Here is a 20,738-nt window from a genome sequence, read left to right as displayed (position 1 = left end):
CTCCACTGTGGACTCTCACTTTCATGATCTAGGCTAGTATTTCTCTATCTAAGTGTGCTAGGCATCAGTGGGGATAGGAAAAGAAGAGTTTCTGCTGAAAATCTTTCTTAACCCCAAGTCCAGTTGTCACCTTTACTGGTAGAAGTATATTTGCCTGGTGGTACCATCCTGGCCCACAGCAGTGATTCCCAAATACTGATCCACTAAGTTGTGCCAAACTGTTTTCATCAGTATCACCTGGGAAGCTTTATATAATACAAAATGCCAGGTCATGCCTCCTCCAATTCCTCTCCCTTCTCTGAATTTATACCCCTGTTCTCCCATGCCCTACCCAGAAATTTAATTCAAGAGGTCTGGGGTAGAGCCTAAGAATTATTTTTTCAAAACCTCTCTGTATAATTCTGATGGCACAGTTGGCTGCAATAACCTTTGGTCTTGACACTATTTTGATCATGAGTCATGAAATGTATCACACTGTCCTTTGTACTGGTTTGACTTTATGACTTTTGTGTTTTGATTTGACTTTTCAAGTCCTTATACATTATTTTCCAATTAGATTTTAAGAGCCTTGCAAATAGGGATCTTATCCAACTCATCATTATTTTTCCTCCTTACTGTTCAAATATCTAGAATAGCATTTTGCACATACTGAATGTAAAAATATATATGTATATAGTTGTCGATTTGAAAATAAATTACCAAATAGTCTCACGATATTCTTGGTCTCATGTCTTTTTTTTTTTGGGTGGGGGAGGGGGGAGACGGAGTCCCACTCTTGTCGCCCAGGCTGGAGTGCAGTGGTGCGATCTCAGTTCACTGCAACCGCCGCCTTCCGGGTTCAAGCGATTCTCCTGCTTCAGCCTCCCGAGTAGCTGGGATGACAGGTGCCCACCGCAACACCCGGCTAATTTTTGTATTTTTAGTAGAGACGGGATTTCACCATGTTAGTCAGGCTGGTATTGAATGCCTGACCTCAGGTGATCCGCCCGCCTCGGCCTCCCGAAGTGCTGGGATTACAGGCATGAGTCACTGTGCCTGACCTTGGTCTCATGTCTTTAAAGTTGTCACTACCTTCTAAAGTTTGTAAAGCTAAAGCTACACAAAATTTCAAGTATTATACTATAAACACTGTGTATATAAAAATCCCAGTTTCACCTGGTTTCACATGGTTAATAACATTTGACTCAACTCTTAGTGCCTTCCCCAACATAAGCATGCTGTTCTTAACCACGGAAAAATTATAATAATTATGCAAGTGAAGATTTTGCGTGTTTGTTTATTATGGCATCCACTCAGTAATCCACGTTCCCCTAGAGAATCTTGTGTAAGAAGTTTTAGTTCTAAAAAATTGCAGAAACGAGCCCCTCAGTGATCTAATTAGAAATGTTAGCAATCCTAGACCTCAAAGCAAAACAGACAAAATTCTTCCTCTTTTGCTAATCACAAAATAAAGAGAACTCTATTTTCTCTCTCTTCTACCACTTCCAAACAACACACGCCACTAGTTAATATCTGTTCCTCTAAGTGTACCCCATCCCCCACAAAAGAGGAAACTCAAGAAGTTTTTCACTTTTTCTCTGTGTTCCACATTAGTGTGTAATACGAATTAACATATCTTTAAATCTCCACCATCAGAGAGATTAGGTGATCTAATCTACCTGGACAGGGCATTTGTCATTAGTCTTTAATGACTTGACAGAATCTTAACAGATCCTAACAGAGGGAAAAGCTGCAGGCCCAAGTTGGTAGCTTCAAGTTTTGTTTTGTTTTCTTTCTGCTTTTTAGAGTCTGAAAAGTCTCTAATCTCCTAAAGATGTTGAAGATTTTTTTTTTTTTTAGTGGCATCTAGAGTCCTCAGTTAAGCATAATCTTTCTTCTAACATAGGATTCACATGGTGATCTATTTTTATGCAATTATTTGATAGGCTATGAAATATATTTCCATCTTTACAGAATGTGACCATGGGAAGCAGATGCAGTCATGATAAGTAAAAGGAAGGGGGAACTTAAATCAATGAGATAGTGCCACTCCTCCTATCCAGAGTGTGTGTCACACTGCACTTTCATTTTCTGTCAAGTTTTTGGGAGTTAAATATTTTGCTTATCATAACATCGTAAAGGGGAAGTTTGTATATCTAAGAGAACATTCTGTTTTATATAGTTGTGAGGAGCATTCCCACAAACACAGGGGTGGGAAATAGGCTGAACTTCTTTAATTTCCTATTTCAATGATATTTTTGATAACAGATTTATACATGGAATGGAGCCACTCAGTAATCTATGTGTCAAAGTTCACTGTGGACCTTATATTCATACCTGGAGCAAGGATTCCCAGTACCAACATAGCTTTGCATATGTCCTTTCTCATCTGTGGCACACCACTTAAGATAAATATTCCTTCTTATTTTTCCCATAATATAATGATAAAAGTGGTAGCCCTTGAGAGATTGAAGTAGGTATACCTCTTTACTTTGTGTTTTCTTGGTTTGCTTGTGATTCATCCTAAGCCAGAGGATAGCAGGCAATTCATTTAGTTTGCATCTATGTATAGTTTTCTCTTCCCTGAGACTTCACTGGTGTGTCTTCCTGTCTATGTGGCTATGGTTTTCCATGCATTGTGATATGGCTTTTACTTTCAACTGCTGTATTTAAATCACTGCTCCCTATAAATTCATTTATCACGCAAATGTGAATGGTACTAAGTTGCTGTCCTTTTTTTTTTTTTTAAACAAACCTCAGGAGATGTTTATTTCCCCTGTTAGAAAAATCAGCTTCCAAACGTCAGTACCACATCTGTAAAATGGGTAGTGTCCCCATGGGATTATTATATGCTACTACTGGTTCTCACTGAAAGAAGATGTTTGTATGCTATGACACTAAAATAAAAGCTGAAAAAAAGTTCTAACATTTTATACGAATACAAATATATTCATTAGAAAACAACCTTTAACAGTATTTTATAGTTGAATGTAATGCACATTTAAAAATTCAATAAAATTTTTAGTATTGGTGTTTGTACAGCACTATGTAATGAGAGAGGCCATGAACCTGAGTTAAGAGTTGAGAATTTCCCCTCTAATATGATTATTAAGTCCAGCCAGTAAATCTGTTCCCTACTAGTCCAGCTCTCCCCAGGCACCAGTGATTATTTTTGGCAGCAGGCTGTTTCCTCCTTGAGTGCTTCCTATATAACTCCCCTCACCATGAGGACATGATCTGTGATAATTTTTTCATTCTGGGTAGATTAGATCATTCCATATTTTATGTTATTAGGAAATTAGTAACTTAGGAGTCAAGAAATTCTGAACCACAAAAGGCAAATGGATATGTGTCTCAGGATTCACCAGACTAGAGGCAAAGGCAGACTTGAACCTTCTATTTCCTTTCATTATCCTATTTGAAGAGCCCTGGGGTTTTGTTAGAGTTTAATTTTACTCTTAATTTTTTTTATTTTAAAAATAATGGCCCATTTTGAAGTTTATCAAACAATACAGAATTTTAGTTAATAAAAAGTTAAAGTTTCAAAAGCTATCTTTCTTAAGATAAACCCTAGTGTTCAAAATTGCTAACCTATTTCTTTTCCAGCTTTGTGGCAAATGAATTTTTCTGCATATAATATTAGACTGGAAATGTTAGTCTTGGTTAACAACTGAAGTACTTGGTGAAAATAGCATGAATTTACTTCTGCTGATCTGTATGCATTTTCCTGTTAAGACCTGCCTAGCTCTCTCCCTTAGTCCTCTCCTGATTTGTTTACTTATCACTCAGATGTCTGGACCAACATGGCAAACTTCTGATCTTTGCTGTACCAAACTTAAATAATAGCAAATCTGGACTGAGACTATTATTTTCCTACGGACAGTTTACATAGGGATAATTATTGAATTTTTAAAGACACCTTTTTTTTTTCTTTTGAGGCAGGGGGTCTCACTCTGTTGCCCAGGCTGCAGTGTAGTGTCGCGATCACAGCTGACTGCAGCATCAACCTCCTGGGCTCAAGCCATCCTCCTGCCTCAGCCTTCCAAGTAGCTGGGACTGCAGGAGCACACCACCTTGCCCCGCTAATTGTTTTATGTTTTTGTTTTTTTTTCAATAGAGATGGAGTCTTGCTATGTTGTACAGGTTCATTTTGAATACCTGGGCTTAAGAGATCCTCCTGCTTCAGCCTCCCAAAGTGCTGGGATAACAGGCATGAGCCATTGTGCCTGGACACCTGATTAAAATAATTTATTGACACCACATAGTAATGGTCATTGGGAAGTTGTAATAGTAGACTCTGTCTCACTGGGAGAGCAGCAGTAATGGCTCTTAGAAGGTAGTTGAGTATAGCTCTTAAGATTTTGTTCAGGTTTGGAGTCAGAAAGACCTAGGTTTGAATTCTGGCTCTGCAATTCACCCACCAGGTGACTTCGAATGAGACATTAAACAACCTCCAAGTTGTCATCCTCATCTGTAAAATGGGGATCGGAATTTCTAACTTCCAGCGTCTTTTTGAAGATTAAATGAAATCATATATGTATAAACCATTTGGTACTGTGTAAGCATAGTAAGCATATAGTAAATTTAAATCAATATTATATTAGTAGTCTGCCCTTCACTTCTTTGTTCTATCAGAAGGACTCAGTTTAAAGTAATTTGCCCCTAAACTTCGCTAATTCTAAAAACCACTATTCCTGAAATTAATCATGCATATACATGGACCAATGTGATTCTGTGGATATAATTTAAATGCAACTAGGATCTAGGATCTCTTTTCCTTTTGTGGGTGGGGAGCAGACAGAGTCTCACACTGTCACCCAGGCTGGAGTGCAGTGGGCACAATCTCGGCTCACTGCAACCTCTGCCTCCCGGGTTCAAGCAATTCTTGTACCTCAGCCTCCTGAGTAGCCAGAACTACAGCAATGCACTACCACGCCCGGCTAATTTTTTGTATTTTCAGTAGAGATGGGGTTTCACCATGTTGGCCAGGCCGGTCTTGAACTCCTGGCCTCAAGTGATCTGCCTTCTTGGGCCTCCCAAAGTGTTGGGATTACAGGCATGAGCCACCGTGCCTGGCCGTCTTTAATTCGACTATTAATTTGTTTATAGGAGGGCTTTTTAGTGGTGCTCTCACATTGTTTCCTACAGGGAGCGTTACTCTAAAATCTTTTACATTTACACAATAAAACCAGCCTTGACTGCTCCATGCCTACCTGGACTGACTGAGCCTTCTGGCTCGAGGTTTAGCCGGAAATTACTGAGGGCCAAAATATCATGGCAATATCATTAAGATAACGTTTTAGAAGCCATCCAAAGGTATATTAAAATATCTTTCCAAGGAGCTAATTATCTTGTAGGCCTATTAAGAGATTAGAGACTTTGTTCTTCAGGGCAGTAAGGAACACAGATTCTTAGAACCTGTCATCTATTCTATGACTTCTGCAAAAGGAATAAGTGCTAGTCATGTTTTATTTGAATGGATGTACTAATTTATAGATCTACATATGCTTTTGAATTGTATATCATGTATATATCTAATTTTCACATTTTTGATGCATGGAATCTCTTAACTATTAATGTCAACTTGAAGACAACTGGACAGTCAATCACCTAAAATTTAAAAGGCCCAAAACAGGAACTCCAATAGCCAAAATTAGTTTAGGTTCTTTTCACAGTATCACTCTCAGATATTTGTTAAATTGTTTTCTGATAAACATTGTTCTCTGATGTAACTTTGAAAGATTCCCCAAATTATACATGCATTCATCCACTGGATATTTCTCTAAAGTATTGTGGTTTTTTGCTAATAAGTGGTTCAATCATGATTTTCAAGATGGTTTTCTTACATGAGGAATAATAATATTTTAGGTACATCTGTTTTACCGTTGATTTTTCCTACATTCTGTTATATTTATGAAGAAAACAGTTCAGTAAAATGTCACTTTCCTTTAGTAACTCATTAGACTTGGACTCTCTGTGGACCAAAGCAAAATATCAGTGCTGAAACCAGTCTCAGTGCCTTCCGCAACCCCAAAAGAATAATAAATCCACTTCTAAATCATAGAGAACAATGAATTATTTATGATAGCACAAAGTAGTTTTTAATAAAATCTGCTTTTTACTTATATTTAAATAAATTGCCCAGTTACTGAATCAGAAGCATTTCTTACAAAGCAAACAAAATAAGCATCCCTTCTATGTTAATAACATGTTAATAATATGTTGGCAAGTTGATTTAGAACAACTTGCCAACAATACAAACAGAAAAAGGAGTGGGTCAAAGAAATCTAGTTTGGCTTTATTTTCAATAGATCATACTGTCTGTTGAAAAAGGAATAAATAATTATGGAGCCTATCTAATAATATACTCAATAGTTTAAAATTATTGAGTGCTTCCTATATAATAGGCTCCAGACTAAGTATTTCATTTGCATTCTATAATTATGTTTATTTTAACATGAGGAAACAGAGTTAAGTAACTAAGTTCTTAGCATGCAGATAACTTATATCTATTTATGACAAACTTTGTCCCTACACATGTGGCTGATTAATTTCACATCTCTGGGTCCATAAGAATCATATGACCATAATGGACTTAAATTCCCATAACCTTTCAACTGCTTGGCTGTATCTGTCAAGTCAGACAGTGCCCTGTGACTGTAATAATGAGTATCAATGATCAGTGCTGGTCTTCCTTTCTTGACATTATACCATTAGGCAAGTCAAAGCATTTCTCCAGAACTGCCTGAGGGCAGTTTTTGAAAACGTTTATTTGTGAATGTGCCACTGAACTGTATCTAGAGGAACCAGGATGTGCAGAGTCGGCAATCCAGAGTTTTGTGGTTTTGAGCATTGCTGCTTCTGGTTGTCTCCGAACACATGCCTTTCTTTAACTTCACCAAAATATTGGGTGGTTTCATGAGAATGTTTTCTGTGGGAATTCAGTCTTGAGACTTTGTTCATTGTCCTCAAACGATCTAGTAGAGTTGATCTTCTGGGGTGATTCCGTGCAGAGGAGGAAGTGGTTACACATATTGTGAGAGTCTGAGAGACAGCAGTAGCTGGAGACTTTTTCCTGAGCTTGTCGCTGTGTGGTTTAGGTTCTCGTTTTACAGTTGTGAGTTTTCATGTTAAGAGATTGCCTTTTTACCTGCCTTTACATTTCTCTCCAGTGGATTCTGTTTCAGTAAATAATTGGACTTCGGCTTTCCAATTCTTTTTTTATTTCTCTGCCACAGGAAAAAAAAAGAAAAAAAAAGATAGCAAGATTGTTTATTCCAAACACCGGGTGGATTCTTAGGGGAAATTGTTAGGAGCCACATATGTTATTTTGGCCTAAATTAATCATGTCCCTGCTTTGTATTTTACTAAGCACTTATCAGGTAGACAGAAAAGTGTTTTGTACTTGGGGAACACAAAGACAAAGGAGGACGGGCTGAGCACCATAGCTCGTGCCTGTAATCCCAGCCACTTTGGGAGGCCGAGGTGGGTGGATCACTTGAGGTCAGGAGTTCACTTGGCCAACATATGAAACCCAATTTCCGCTAAAAATACAAAAATTAGCCAGACATGGTGGCGCATTCCTGTAATCCTAACTACACTGGAGGCTGAGGCAGGAGAATCACTTGAACCCGGGAGGCAGAGGTTGCAGTGAGTCGAGATTGGATCTCTTCACTTCAGCCTGGGTGACACAGTGAGACTCCATCTCAAAAAAAAAAGATAAAGGAGAAAGGGCTTTTGCCCTGAAGAAACTTATGTTTCAAAAGGAATTTAAGTTGTACCTCACTAGCCAAATCAGAAGGTGTACCCATAAAAGTGCTAGAATGTACTCTAAGGGGCACAGAGAGATAAACATACCCATGTAGAGAGGGCCAAATGATAATACTTTGTATTAGTATAACCTTAATCTTCATTATATACCACTGAGGTTGAATTGAATTTCTTTGTTAAGAAGAAGCCAGGCTGATGCAGTAAGTAGCTCACTCCTATAATCCTAGTAGTTTGGGAGGCTGAGGCAGGAGGATCACTTGAGGCCAGGAGTTCAAGACCAGCCCAGACAACATAGCAAGACCCTGTCTCTACAAAAATGTTTAAAAATTAGCTGGGTGTGGTGGTACATACCTACTCAGGAGACTGAGGCAAGAGGATCACCTGAGCCCAGGAGTTTGAAGCTATAGTGAGCTATGATTGTACCACTGCACTATAGACTGGGCAACAGAGAGGACTGCCACAGATTCCTTCTAACTGTATACATTAATAAACTTGAATAAATATATTAAAGTAATTTTCAAACATTCCTCTAATCATGATCAGTTGTCTTTAACAACATTTCTCAAACTTGTTATGTTATTCCAAATGCTGGGTGGACTCATGAAAATTTGTAAGAGTCACATCTGTTATTTTTTCACTCTAAAAGGAAAAAGAAATATTGCGGACCTGTAATGTTGACGTTAATCACTTTTATTTTAAACTTAAATGTATACAAATATAAAATATGTATAAACCTCTTATGCTTACAGTTTTTATAAACTACAAAACCAAAAGACATACAAATTAAGTTAAAAACTAGAAAAAATCAATAACATTTGAATTAATGCTATTAATATGAGGATACTTTGTTTTTCAGAAGCCAGATCACCAATGTTGAGACCATTATCGGTGGAAAGACACATTTGCACCTTTCTGTGCTTGTGTTTGACTTGATTCTTTTGATTTTTTGCATCTCTGGCCTAGCATATGCCTCCTTGGAATTATCAGTCATCATTTTTCCTTCTTAACAAAAAACTTATTTTTATCTACTGATTCATTGGTTTGATAAGCCAATTCATTTAATAGTGTAACCTGAAATACAATACTGAAGGATAAAACATATCATTGAATGTGCCTTGGGATGAGTGGATTCTACCACCACTTTTCTATTTGCAAACTATTGCAGAGCTTTTGTTCTTGGAATAAGCCAGGATATCTTTTATGCATTATTTAGCATGAATGCATAATTTTCTTTTTAAATCCATCTCTTTTATTTTCTCTTTAGCCTGTGGTAATTTACATATACATTACTTAACCCCACTTGATCATTTTCATGATGCAAGTTAATACTGTAAGAGAAAAGGTTTTTTCAATTGCTAAGCGAAGTGTGCGTAAGTGGCAGATGGGGACTGGTGTTATTATCATATTGAACATCAAGGCCCTGACAGCCTAAGGGCAGCCAGGTGTGTTCGCCGTCCCTTTAAAAGCTCACCTCTGATCACTTTGCACCAAGTGCCCTATAAATACAAACATGGGACCTGAAGTCATATGGCAAGATTCAGTCATAAATGTCATCCATCTCATCTAAAATATTATTATATTGTTTCATGTGCTTTGATCATCGAAGTGAAGACACAACATTTAAAAATTCTTGCAGAGCTTGAGCTTATGTATGCAAATTTCTAGTAGACCAAGGATGCCAGTTTGAGAATCACTGGTCTATAGCATATTGGGCAAATACCTAGTAACCAAGAAGTGGTTCCTTTGTTTTTCTCAGAAAAGATTGGTGACATTTCCAGGACGTCTGCTGACTTCTGTCTGTTCCTCAGCCTTGATCTGCTCTCTTTACAGGCAGTAAACTAATGCCTTCTTTGTTTCTACGTGAAAGGACTTTATAAAGAACTGTTTAGACCGGGAGAAGGTATAAAGCCTAACCACGCTTCAATTAAGTGAACAGAAGAATTTAAATATTTTCACATCAAATGAGAATTACCTTTTGACTTTCTCTCTTCCACTGCACTGTAAGCTCCTTGAAAAGGGACTTTCTCTTACTCCCTATTGGATTCCCAGCGTGTGGTACCATGACTGGCACACAATAGGCACGCAGAAAATGTTCACTGAAAGAATGACTCACTATCAACATAAGAAAGTACTTACTGGTGTGATGTACATCAGACGACATGTTCCAGTGTCTGGTTCCTGGAAGCATATGACCCATAGCTTGTCATTGTGATGAATTAGCTGGCCTGGTAGAAAATTGGTCTCAGCCTGCCTCTCATATGTTCTCACCTGAAAAATCAGACCAGTTGCCTTCACAGACTGCTAGTTTATATCTGGAAAGTGATGAAAAGTTTCCCATTTGGCATACCTCCTCTGGTGCCTTTGTCCTTTCTTTTTCTCATCCTATCATCCTTGTGACTCAAGAAGCGATGATGTTTTTCTTATTCACAGGAAACTTCCAAGCCGCAGACCAGGGCCTGATATCTACCATCACTCAACTCCTTCTGTGTAGCTCCAGTTAAGGAAGGAGGGGAGAGTGCTCAGCCTGTTTGTTTTTTGTCTTGTTCTGTTTGCCTGGATTCACTGTGTTGATAGACAAAAGAGATAAGCTGCATATTTGTGGGAGATAGCTTTTGATTCTTCAAGATCAAAGCATAGTGTTACTGACCCTTATAAGAGTAGTTCTTTGGTTAAGTTATTATTCATTTTTCTTCAAGATAACTTTTCTCTGATTTAGCTTTTATCAGCCAACATTTACATCTCTTATCAGAAAAACCATTCACCAGATAATGGGCCTGGGTTTCCATCACGTGTTTCAGATGTATGATTCCAAAACTTGAGGGAAAATGTTCTGCCTGGTTCAAGCCTTCACTGAAATAACCTTAAGCAGAGAGAGGCTGGCCTTCTGAGCAACTCCTTTGCGTACATGCCTACCACTAATTTCTAATAGTCTTTAAAAAAAAATAGTAGTTAGCTGCTGGCAGTAAAGTACAGAAAGGAAAGTTTGGCGAATACTAAAGATTAGCTGCTTCATCTATCGTATAAAATGGATCTAGCCAGAAGAAACCAAGGACTGAACTCTGTTTGTCATACCTCGTAAGCTGTGTGGCTAAGGGCAAATCCATTGACTTTTCTATGCATTAGGGAATTTTTCATGTGAACATGAAACCTTGCCTTCCACCTCAGTGCCTTCAAGTCAGCAAGCAATCCTAAGAAAAATATTTTAAATTTGGGAAATATAAAAATTAGTGCAACTTGGCCAGGCATGGTGGCTTACGCCTATAATCCCAGCATTTGAGAGGCCAAGGCAGGCAGCTCACATGAGGCCAGGAGTTTGAGACCAGCATGGCGAACATGGCAAAACCCCATCTCCACCAAAAGTACAAAAATTAGCTGGGCGTGGTGACGCATGCCTATAATCCCAGCTACTCAAATGTCTGAGGCAGGAGAATCATTTGAACCCAGGAGGCAGAGGTTGCAGTGAGCCAAGATCATGCCACAGCACTGTGGCCTGGACGACAGAGTAAGGCCCTGTCTCAAAACAAACAAACAAAAAAATCAGTGGAACTTTGTGAAAATATCAAATAGAAAAACAAGTTGCTTGTAGATAAGAACTAAATCTAAATAAATACTTGTATCAGTGATTGGTATTTTACTTTATGGTATAGGAATCAGAATATATTGTCCATAGCACTCAGAATAAAATTGCATATTTGCATTATCCTGTATATTCCAATGAAATAGAATGATTTTAGTACCATAATTTGTGTTTTTATATTTTTCTTCATCTTATAAAAGTTAATATGATGTGCTTTGAAATAGCATGATGTAAATAAGGGAAGAAAGCAACTAGGAAAAAAATTATTAAAATTGTATTCATATAACAAATTGAAAATAATGACATGATGATGACTCATCAAACAAAAAAGAAAAAAACTGGTGTTATCACATTTACCTATAACAAAATAATGGTAGAAATAACTCACCTTGTGTTTGATATGTATATGTATATATACATTTGCACAGGTATGCACACAATCTATTTCACCAACTGTTGTAGCAAAGTATTTCAGTTTTTTCTTTATTTAAAAAAGGCATATGCTTTTACACTGAATGTATAATGCATAGATACTATCTGCTTCCAATTAGGAATGAGCTCATCACATGCAACTTAAAAGTATGGCCTCGGGAAAATAGATGACTCTCCCAACACAATCCCTTTTTGGAACAGCAGGGCATCAGCGTAAGACTATATCGCTAAAATTCAGGCCCACAGTCAGCTTTAACTCAAAGCAGACACTGATTTTATTGGTTGAATAGTATACTATTTATAGTACTTGGGCAGCAAAATGATGAAGCCAGTGAAAGAATCTTTCTCCCCACAACATTAGAACTGGGAGGTGTTGATGCTTACAAGATCCCCCCCTTGAAGGCAAAGACCATGTCTCTCTTGGATGTATATTCCTAGGGTATCACACAGTAGCTGCCACATCATAGGTACCAAAAAACATCATGACTATTACAAAAAATGCTCTTTACTACTGAGTTATAGCCTAAAGGTCTACCATATACATTTTGTGCTGTTTCTTTTCTTGAATAGGGAGAAGATCCAATTTATCCGAACTGAAGGGACTCCAGGATTGGTGCGCCTTTCAAGCGATGCAGACCTTGTTATGTTGCTGAGGTACATACGTAACATTCAGTCTTGAAGCAGAAGGTCTCTTATCATCAGATATCATGGAACATTGTAGAAAATAATATGTCAATATTCATAGCCTAAAAATTATTCTTATTATTTAGACTTGTGGAAATATTTTGAAGATTTAGGGTGCTGATTGAGTGATCATTCACTTCAGGTTGCATTTGTTACACTGAGATCTGTTTAGTTTTGTTTTCACCCTGCTGGCAAGGGAGATGGTATTGGAAAAGGGAAAGGTTGTAATGAATAGAATCTCCCACTCACAGAATGGAACAGAAGGGTATCTGAATAAGGCATCCACCGTTTACCCCTCAGTGTTTACCCTTTCAGTTTAATATTCTTTCAAATGTTTTTCTCAAAATATGTTTTGTCCCCTTTTGCTGACTCAAGGCATTATTTATTTACCTTGTGGTTTTAAGAGTGTACGTTTGGGAAATCAGATCAGAAAGTTGACATTTGGTCTATGTACTCATTGCCAACTTGATAGCACTTCATAAAACTGACCAATTATTTTCACCCCCCGCCCCCTCACCCTCCAATGGTTAAATCAGCTTTGGTTTTAAATTTTAGAGTAGTTTAGAAAGGAAACTGGCAAGTTTTCAAAAGACTTTCTCATTTTTTTATTATCCCTCAAATGTAGGCAAGCCAAAGTAAAATAATGCTTTGCTCTACCCAGTGGTTGGGACGCTCATCCCTGTAACCTCCAGAGAATTAAAAGGAACATCATACTGAGCCTTTCAGGCAAGGTTTTGTTTATCCCTGAGTGCTAATAACCTCATTCAAGTAGTCATGATGATCTTGACCCTGACCATTTCTAATTCTCCATTCCATAGTTGCCATATTTGTTGCCATATTTCTGACCTCCCATGTGATTGTCAGAAAATTATTTTTCTTTATGTGTAGTCAAAGCATAATTCAAAGGGATATATTCACTTTCTATAGATACTTCACTTCAGTTGACTCTGAATAGGACCTATGGTGGGGGTAGCTTCTCAACCTAATGGGTGGCCTCTCTCCTGTGGTATTGAGCCAGTTGTGAAACCAGCATATAGTATGCTAGGTGGTCAGGAAGACTACTGGTCAATTAACATTAGAGTGTGATGTTTCTATCATGGTTTGGTTGGTGATAAAATAGTTGAAGTTTCTGTTAACAGAATTCTGGCCAGGATATGCTCTTTTTCTTCACTATAGAAAGCTAAGGTTTTTTTCTTTTAAACTAAGAATTCTGCTTTGGGAATTAGTAAAAACAGAAGTCATAATTATCATTCACCTATCCATAGTTAAATAATATTTCAATGGTATAGTCTTAAATTTATTTTACTATAGCTTATAATATTTGTACTTTGATAACACAACAGTTTGCATGAGTTTCTATGTGTTAAGTAGTAGAATTCAAATGTATTTGAATTCAAATAATTCAGAACTCATTCATACATAAAGAGCAAGGCTGCATTTTCTCCTCTTTGGGAAAATAAGCAGGTTCTATAAAGCTAATGGGCCTTTGGAGAAGTGTGAGAAATTTTCTTACATATAATAGTTCTATAATTATTGTATACAAATGATGTCATTAAATTCTAGGCTTTTCATGTGGGTGATCACATGTGTTTATTATTTTAATAATAGTAAACAACACAATGTATTATATGTACATGCTTAATAAGTAATATAATTAGTGATTATTGAAAAATTTGGGGTTTTATTCATGTCCTCGATTATTTATTTATTTATTTATTTATTTTTGAGATGCAGTCTCGCTCTGTTGCCCAGGCTGGAGTGCAGTGGTGAGATCTCATCTCATTGCAACCTCCACCTCCTGAGTTCAAGCAATACTCCTGCCTCAGCCTCCTGAGTAGCTGGGACTACAGGTGCAAGCCACCACGCCTGGCTAATTTTTTGTATTTTAATAGAGACGGGGTTTCACCGTGTTGCCCAGGCTGGTCACGAACTCCTGAGCTCAGGCAATCCGCCCTCCTCGGCCTCCCAAAGTGCTAGGATTACAGGTGTGAGCCACAGCGCTCAGCCCTTTATTTTTTATTTTACTTTGGAATTGGAATGATTTGAATTGGTGACTACAAACTTCAGTCAGCATACTTGTCACTTACATAATGGAAGCCTTTGTGTCTATTTTAATGTTTTGTCTCATTTCTTAAAAAGGAAAAATCACTCCTGGTACAAATTGACTTATCAGTAAGCTGCAATGTAGAGATAGTGTTGCTGTAGGACATTATTCAATTCAGAATAAACCCATGTAAAGTTATTTTCCAATAGGGCTATTTTAAAACCCAATAATTTTTAAAATGACCTTGTTTAATTTGTTATTGATTTTTGTATTTCATGTATCTTTTCACTAACTCAATTCATGTAAAAAATGTACCTCTATCAGAGCTCATACAAGAAATGATTGATAAATTTGGCTACATAAATATTTTTAAATGGATATAATGAAAGATACCACATATAAAGGCATAAAGAAAGATAATCAACTGGAAGAATAGATTTACAACATGTAAAACAAAGAGATCAGCCGGGCGCAGTGGCTCATGCCTGTAATCCCAGCACTTTGGGATGCCGAGGCAGGCGGATCATGATGAGGTCAGGAGATCGAGACCAACCTGGCCAACATGGTGAAACCCCATCTCTACTAAAAAAAAAAAAAAAAATACAAAAATTAGCTGAACGTGGTGACTCGCACCTGTAGTCCCAGCTACTCAAGAGGCTGAGGCAGGAGAATCACTTGAACCCAGGAAGCGGAGGTTGCAGTGAGCCAACATCGTGCCACTGCGCTCCAGCCATGCAACAGAGCTAGACTCTGTCTCAGAAAAAAAAGAAAAGGAAACCAGATAGTGGATACATAAAGAAGGCCTTTAAAAGAAGAGGACCCAATAGAAAAATGGATAAAGGTTATGAAAAGGTATAGAAATGGAAGTATGAATAGCCAATAAACCCATGGAAAGATGCTAGTAATGTAAGTGTAGTTTCAAATAATGAGATACCATTTCACAGTATTAGATTTGTAAGAGTCCGAAAGTCTGAATACCTAATGATACATAAGAACTCTCATATTGTCTGGGCTTAGTGGCATTGCAGTTTCTACAGTCTTGTTGGAGTACAAACTGACACTGTCTTGTACAGCTGAAAAGAGCTCAGGTCTCTGGTTACTCTCTTTTAGGAGAATATCAGAAACAGACATTTCAATATGGAGAAGAAAGAAGACAATTAAATGGTCTAAGATCCAAATCCTCACATTTGAAAAATAGTAGCCAGGGTAAACAAGGGAGCTAATTATTTTGTGATTGTAGTTATTTAAGAGGTGTTTTGTTTTATTTTGCTTTTAATTATCAAATTAAATCCTAAGCCCTTCGAAGTCTGAGACCCTATTGTTTATTTCTTGGAATGAGGATATAGAACATACTTTGTATATTTATGATGGGTTTTCAATAAACATTTTCTATTTTGTGTTGGAATCCTGTTTCCAAATCTGGAAACCCAGGTATGATTTTCAAACAAACATGTACACTCAAACTCATATGTTGAAATAGTAAAATAAAATCACGTTGTCCAAAGTTGGTAGGAAAACAGGGAAATAGCCACAGGGTTCACAAAAAGTACCACAGCCAGCCATTTTGTACCAAGAATTACCTGCAAGAGAAAGGGGGCGGATGCTCTCTTTGGGATATAAACCGGATCTTGGATGGAATATTCTACTCCTTTGGGATTTAGGCTTTTTCCCCACTACTTTGGCTGAAGTGCCCGTTTTGTTTTTTGTCTTTCCCCAGCTTATTTGAAGAAGAGATAATGTCATATGTGCCTCCACATGCCTTACTCCACCCCAGCTACTGTCAGTCCCCACGTGGCTCTCCTGTGTCATCTCCTCAGAACTCGCCAGGTGAGTCCACCTGCTGCTCACAGTGAATCCTCTGAGGAGTGAACCTTCAAGCCAGACGTTCTATCCTCCCTAAAGACAGAACAGTAAGGGAACACTTCAGGTACATCTTTGGTGTTAGCACAGATACACGTGTGCATTTCCTGTCTCGTAAGAGTGGCTTATTTCCATGAGGATTCATTTTGACAAACAGATAATGAATAGGAGGATTAGTGGTATGACATACTCAGATACAGAATTTACTTTTCATGATGTTATGTCATACAATATCAGGACACAAAATATTAGGTTGCTTTTTGACTTTAGAAAGTTCTAGTGAAGAGAACTTTTTTGATATACAATGAAGATAAAGTCTCTACTCTCAAGAAATAATATGGAATTGAAATTGTTCAGTTTAATGGACTTGGACATTCCTGCAATTTATTAATTGCATTAGATAGAACAGAAATGGATTGGCAGATAGAAGATGTTGATAGGTAAACTGAAATGTGTACATTCAATCTCTTTTTGAAAGAGGCATGAATGAAAGAGTGAGTGGGTGGATGAATGGGTGGATGAGCAAATGGTAGAAAATGCAGCTTGGCAAATGAGCTTTGAAAATGAAGGCAGTCATGATGTTGACACAATATCAGATGTATATAGGTCCTTATTATAGGCAGTGCATTGTTCACACTTTAACAGCTGTCAGAATTGAAAATGATTTCAGTAGAAGTGCAAACTCCATATGTGTCACTAAGCTGCTGTATGTTCTTTGGTATATAACATGTGTTTTCACATACTGCAATGATAATGAAGCTGCAGCCTAATTGGATACTGCAAACAGGAAAAGATCTATTAATATGTTCATTTAACACAGATTTATGGAGCATCCAACTATGATCCAAGCACTGAATTAGACTCTAGGACTACAGAGATGAATAATACAGTTTCTTCCTTTGAAGAATTCATGGTGTGGCAGTGAGTCAACAAATAACTCTGTGAAGCTCTGTAGTTAGTTCTGTAAGGAAGAAATGTATGAGAACACAGCTGTGGGAACAATTATTCTTTCAGGGCTGGGGATGGGGTATTTGGGGAAATATGAAGTGGAACCTTGAGGAATGATGAATAGGAGTTTACCAGGTGGACCAAAGAAAGAAGGACATTCTAGTGAAGGGAGTGATGTGTTAGGCCATTCTTGTGTAACTATAAAGAAAACCTGAGGCTGGGTAATTTATAAAGAAAAGAGATTTCACTGGCTTATGGTTTTGCAGACTGTACAATCATGGTGCCAGCATTTGCTTGGCTTCTGTTGAGGGCCTCAGGAAACTTCTACTCATGTCAGAAGGTGATGGAGAGCCAGCATGTCACATGGTGAGAGTGGGAGCCAGAGAGAGCAGGGGGGAGGTACCACACACCTTAAAACAATCAGATCTCCTGAGAGGTCACTCATCACCAAGGGAGTGGTGCTAAACCATTCATGAGGGATCCGCACTTATGATCCAAACACCCCCTACAAGGCCCTACCTCTGACACTGGGGATTATATTTAAACATGAGATTTAGAGGGAACAAACATCCAAAAAAACCATATCAGGTAGCATAAGCTAAGCCACAGAAGCATGAAAGTAGTGTAGGAAATAGATACAAGTGTAGTTAATAGATACAAGGGAAGGGAAGTTCTCAAAGCTCAGGTTGGAAAGGTAGGCTAGGGCTGGTTGGTCATTGAAGCCTTATTATTATTGTTATTATTATTATTATTATTATTATTATTATTTTGAATCGGAGTCACACTTCTTCGCCCAGGCTGGAGTGCAGTGGCGTGATCTCCCAGGTTCAAGTAATTCTCCTGCCTCAGCCTCCCCAGTAGCTAGGATAACAGATACGTGCCACCATGCCCAGCAAATTTTTGTATTTTTAGTAGAGACTGGGTTTCATCATGTTGGCCAGGCCAGTCTCAAACTCCTGACTTCAAATGATCTGCCTGCCTCGGCCTCCCAAAGTGCTGGGATTACAGGTGTGAGTTGCCATGCCCAGCCAGCCCTATTCTATCGTCCATGTGAAGCCACTGAAAATGTATAAGCAGAGGAATACCAATAATATCCTGCTTTTCAAAGATCAGTCTGGTGGCAATTGGGAGTATAAATTAGAAAATGAGAGACTAGAGACAGTTTCTCAGAGAGGCCATTGCATTAGCCAGAGTAACATGATGAAAGACTGGACTAGGCAGTGGAGATGGGGACCAGAGAACGAATTGAAGGGATATGTAGGATGCAGAGACATCAGGACTTTGAGTAGAGGTAGGGAAGAGTCAAGGAAGATTCAAAGGCCCTCACTACCTAGGCTACCAGGCAGATGGTAGCACCCTCTGCCAAGAATGGGAAATGGTTAGACTCAAATTGGAAGATTGAGTGAGTTTGGTGTTGGACAAATTTTGTTGAGAAATCTTTGGGCCATCAATGGGAGATTCCCAAAGACAGCTGGAAATGGCAGCCATGGCGCACAGGAGAGGTTGAAAGCAAGGAGTTCAGTGTACTGGTGGCAACTGAAACCTAGAGTATAGATTAAAGCAATTGGGGAGAAAGTCATTGAAAAGGAGAGGAAATAGAGGATGATGTCATGAGAAACCTCAATATTTAAGGGATGAGCTGAGACAGAGAAGCAAGTGAAAGAAAGAGAGCCAACAGATTTTGAATAGAGTTAGGAAAGTCTTTTCAGGGGAGCCGGGTTTCACAGAGGAGTGGTCAATAGAGCCACATGCTTGAAGGGCTCAGGAAGTCCCAGCTACTCACGGGGGCTGAGGTGGGAGGGTTACTTGGGCTCAGAAGGTCAAGGCTGCAGTGAGCCATGATCGTGCCACTGCACTCCAGCCTGGGCAACAGAGTGAGACCCTGTCTCAAAAGGGGGATAGGGCATCAAGAAGGTTGAGATCTGAAAAGAGGCCTCATTTAGATTTGAAAATCATGACATTATCAATGGTCTTTGCCAAAGCAGGTTCTGTGAAGTAATAGGTTATAAACCGGATCATGATTGGTGACAGAATGATACAGGATCTGAAGCAGAAGTCAAATGCTCTTTTCACAAAATCTGGAGGTGAAAAGAAAGCAAAATAGAACAGTAGTTAGAAGAGAGAGGGAAGGAATTTTAGGATGGGAAGTTGAGCATACATGTGCAGAGGACACAGGACGTGAGTGGAGGGAAAGTGGTTTGTGGAATAAGGCAGGCTTATGGGCAGCACGACACTGAAGGCAGAAACACAGGCCAACTTTGGAACAAAATAGGGACACCTATTTTGATGACACAGGCTGAAAGAAGTGTATGATACTACAGGTAAGTTTAAAGGTTTAGGGGAAAACTTCATGAAATTCCCAACTGGGAATTTCATTCTTTTAGCAACTGTCTGACTTTAGGCAGGGTACCTCCTTCCCTGAGCCTGAATCTCTTTTTCTGTAAAATAGAGATAATAATAATTACCTCACCTCTCACGATTATTTTTGGAGAACACTTTGCTTGGTGCTTGGAACATAACAAGTAGCCAATAAAGGTTAATGTGTCACTTTTTCTTTCTTTCTTTCTGGAAATTTGATTCTGAGAAGTAGTTTGTTCACATTTGAACCATTAATAACTGGAACATATGAACCCTGATTTGCAGAGCTGTCTGCTTAGATATTTAATCATGCAGAGTGGTCTTTATCTTAGTAAGAGCCTATGCTGGGGTTTAAAGTGGACCATCCCTTTACCTATGTTTTATGGTTAAAGACATGAAGCCATGTGGATTGTTGCTCGTGCCAGTCAAGGCTGTCCTTTTCCAGGCCTTTTGTGTGGCCTGTCCTCCCTGAGGAAAAGGTAAATCGCCAAATGCTGCCCCTTCCGTGCCCTTTAAAGGCATACGCTTGAAGACTGCACACATTCTTCAAGACTGTATGAGCACTCTAAATGTGGCTGAGTTCACTTCCTCATTTAGCATCGCAAATGCACATGAGTAATCATTGGTGACAATAAAATCCATTCTAGAAACTTACATTTAGAGTTAAACATTTTCCAAAGACCTGTGTAACCCAATTATATCTAAATTGCTAGCAGTGTTTGTGGTGGTTTTAATTTTCAGGAAGAATCATCTCCATATTTCTGGCCTACTCTGTTTCAGTGGGCTTTGTTTGATCTTGAAACTGGGTTGTACAGCCTGATATCAATGGAAGTCACTATAACAAATTCCACATGATACCAGGGCAGGACTACCTAACCTCATTTCCCCTCTGGAGGAATCTTCTGTTCCTTTGAATAAAATAGCTTCTCCTTCTACCAGGATTCCTGAAGGTTTTGTGAAAGCAACATTTCAAACAGATTTTTTTTAAGTGGTCTGATCCTCCTTGTGACTATAATTTCACCCCTTTTAGTGGTGTGAGAATAATATCTTGAAAATTATGACAGTAATAAATTTTAATGATCTTCA

General features: G+C 38.4%; 1 protein-coding gene and 1 long non-coding RNA gene across 14 annotated transcripts in view; one reads left to right on the top strand and one right to left on the bottom strand.

Annotated features, from left to right (window-relative positions):
* The window catches only part of HECW2 (HECT, C2 and WW domain containing E3 ubiquitin protein ligase 2), a 393,499-nt gene that overhangs the window by 317,578 nt on the left and 55,183 nt on the right, over positions 1-20,738 (top strand). For all 12 annotated transcript variants that reach the window (XM_055379315.2, XM_055379323.2, XM_063695060.1 and 9 more), the window contains 2 exons: positions 12,329-12,412; positions 16,204-16,313. In XM_055379315.2, the coding sequence (XP_055235290.1) occupies positions 12,329-12,412; positions 16,204-16,313 (194 nt within the window). The remainder of the gene's footprint in view (positions 1-12,328; positions 12,413-16,203; positions 16,314-20,738) is intronic.
* Positions 6,078-10,300, bottom strand: LOC109026019 (uncharacterized). 2 transcript variants are annotated; one of them, XR_010129512.1, is made up of 3 exons: positions 10,097-10,300; positions 9,886-10,017; positions 6,078-7,208 (listed from the first exon to the last, which is right to left on the bottom strand). It is a non-coding gene; the product is annotated as an uncharacterized lncRNA (long non-coding RNA). The 2 variants fall into 2 exon arrangements; XR_002005022.2 differs by having other exon boundaries at positions 9,886-10,210.

This window comes from Gorilla gorilla, chromosome 11, assembly GCF_029281585.2.
Source record: "Gorilla gorilla gorilla isolate KB3781 chromosome 11, NHGRI_mGorGor1-v2.1_pri, whole genome shotgun sequence".
Classification (NCBI taxonomy): Eukaryota; Metazoa; Chordata; class Mammalia; order Primates; family Hominidae; genus Gorilla; species Gorilla gorilla.
The sequence above is the reverse complement of the archived record's forward strand: the minus strand, read 5'-3'. Positions and strand labels throughout refer to the sequence as shown.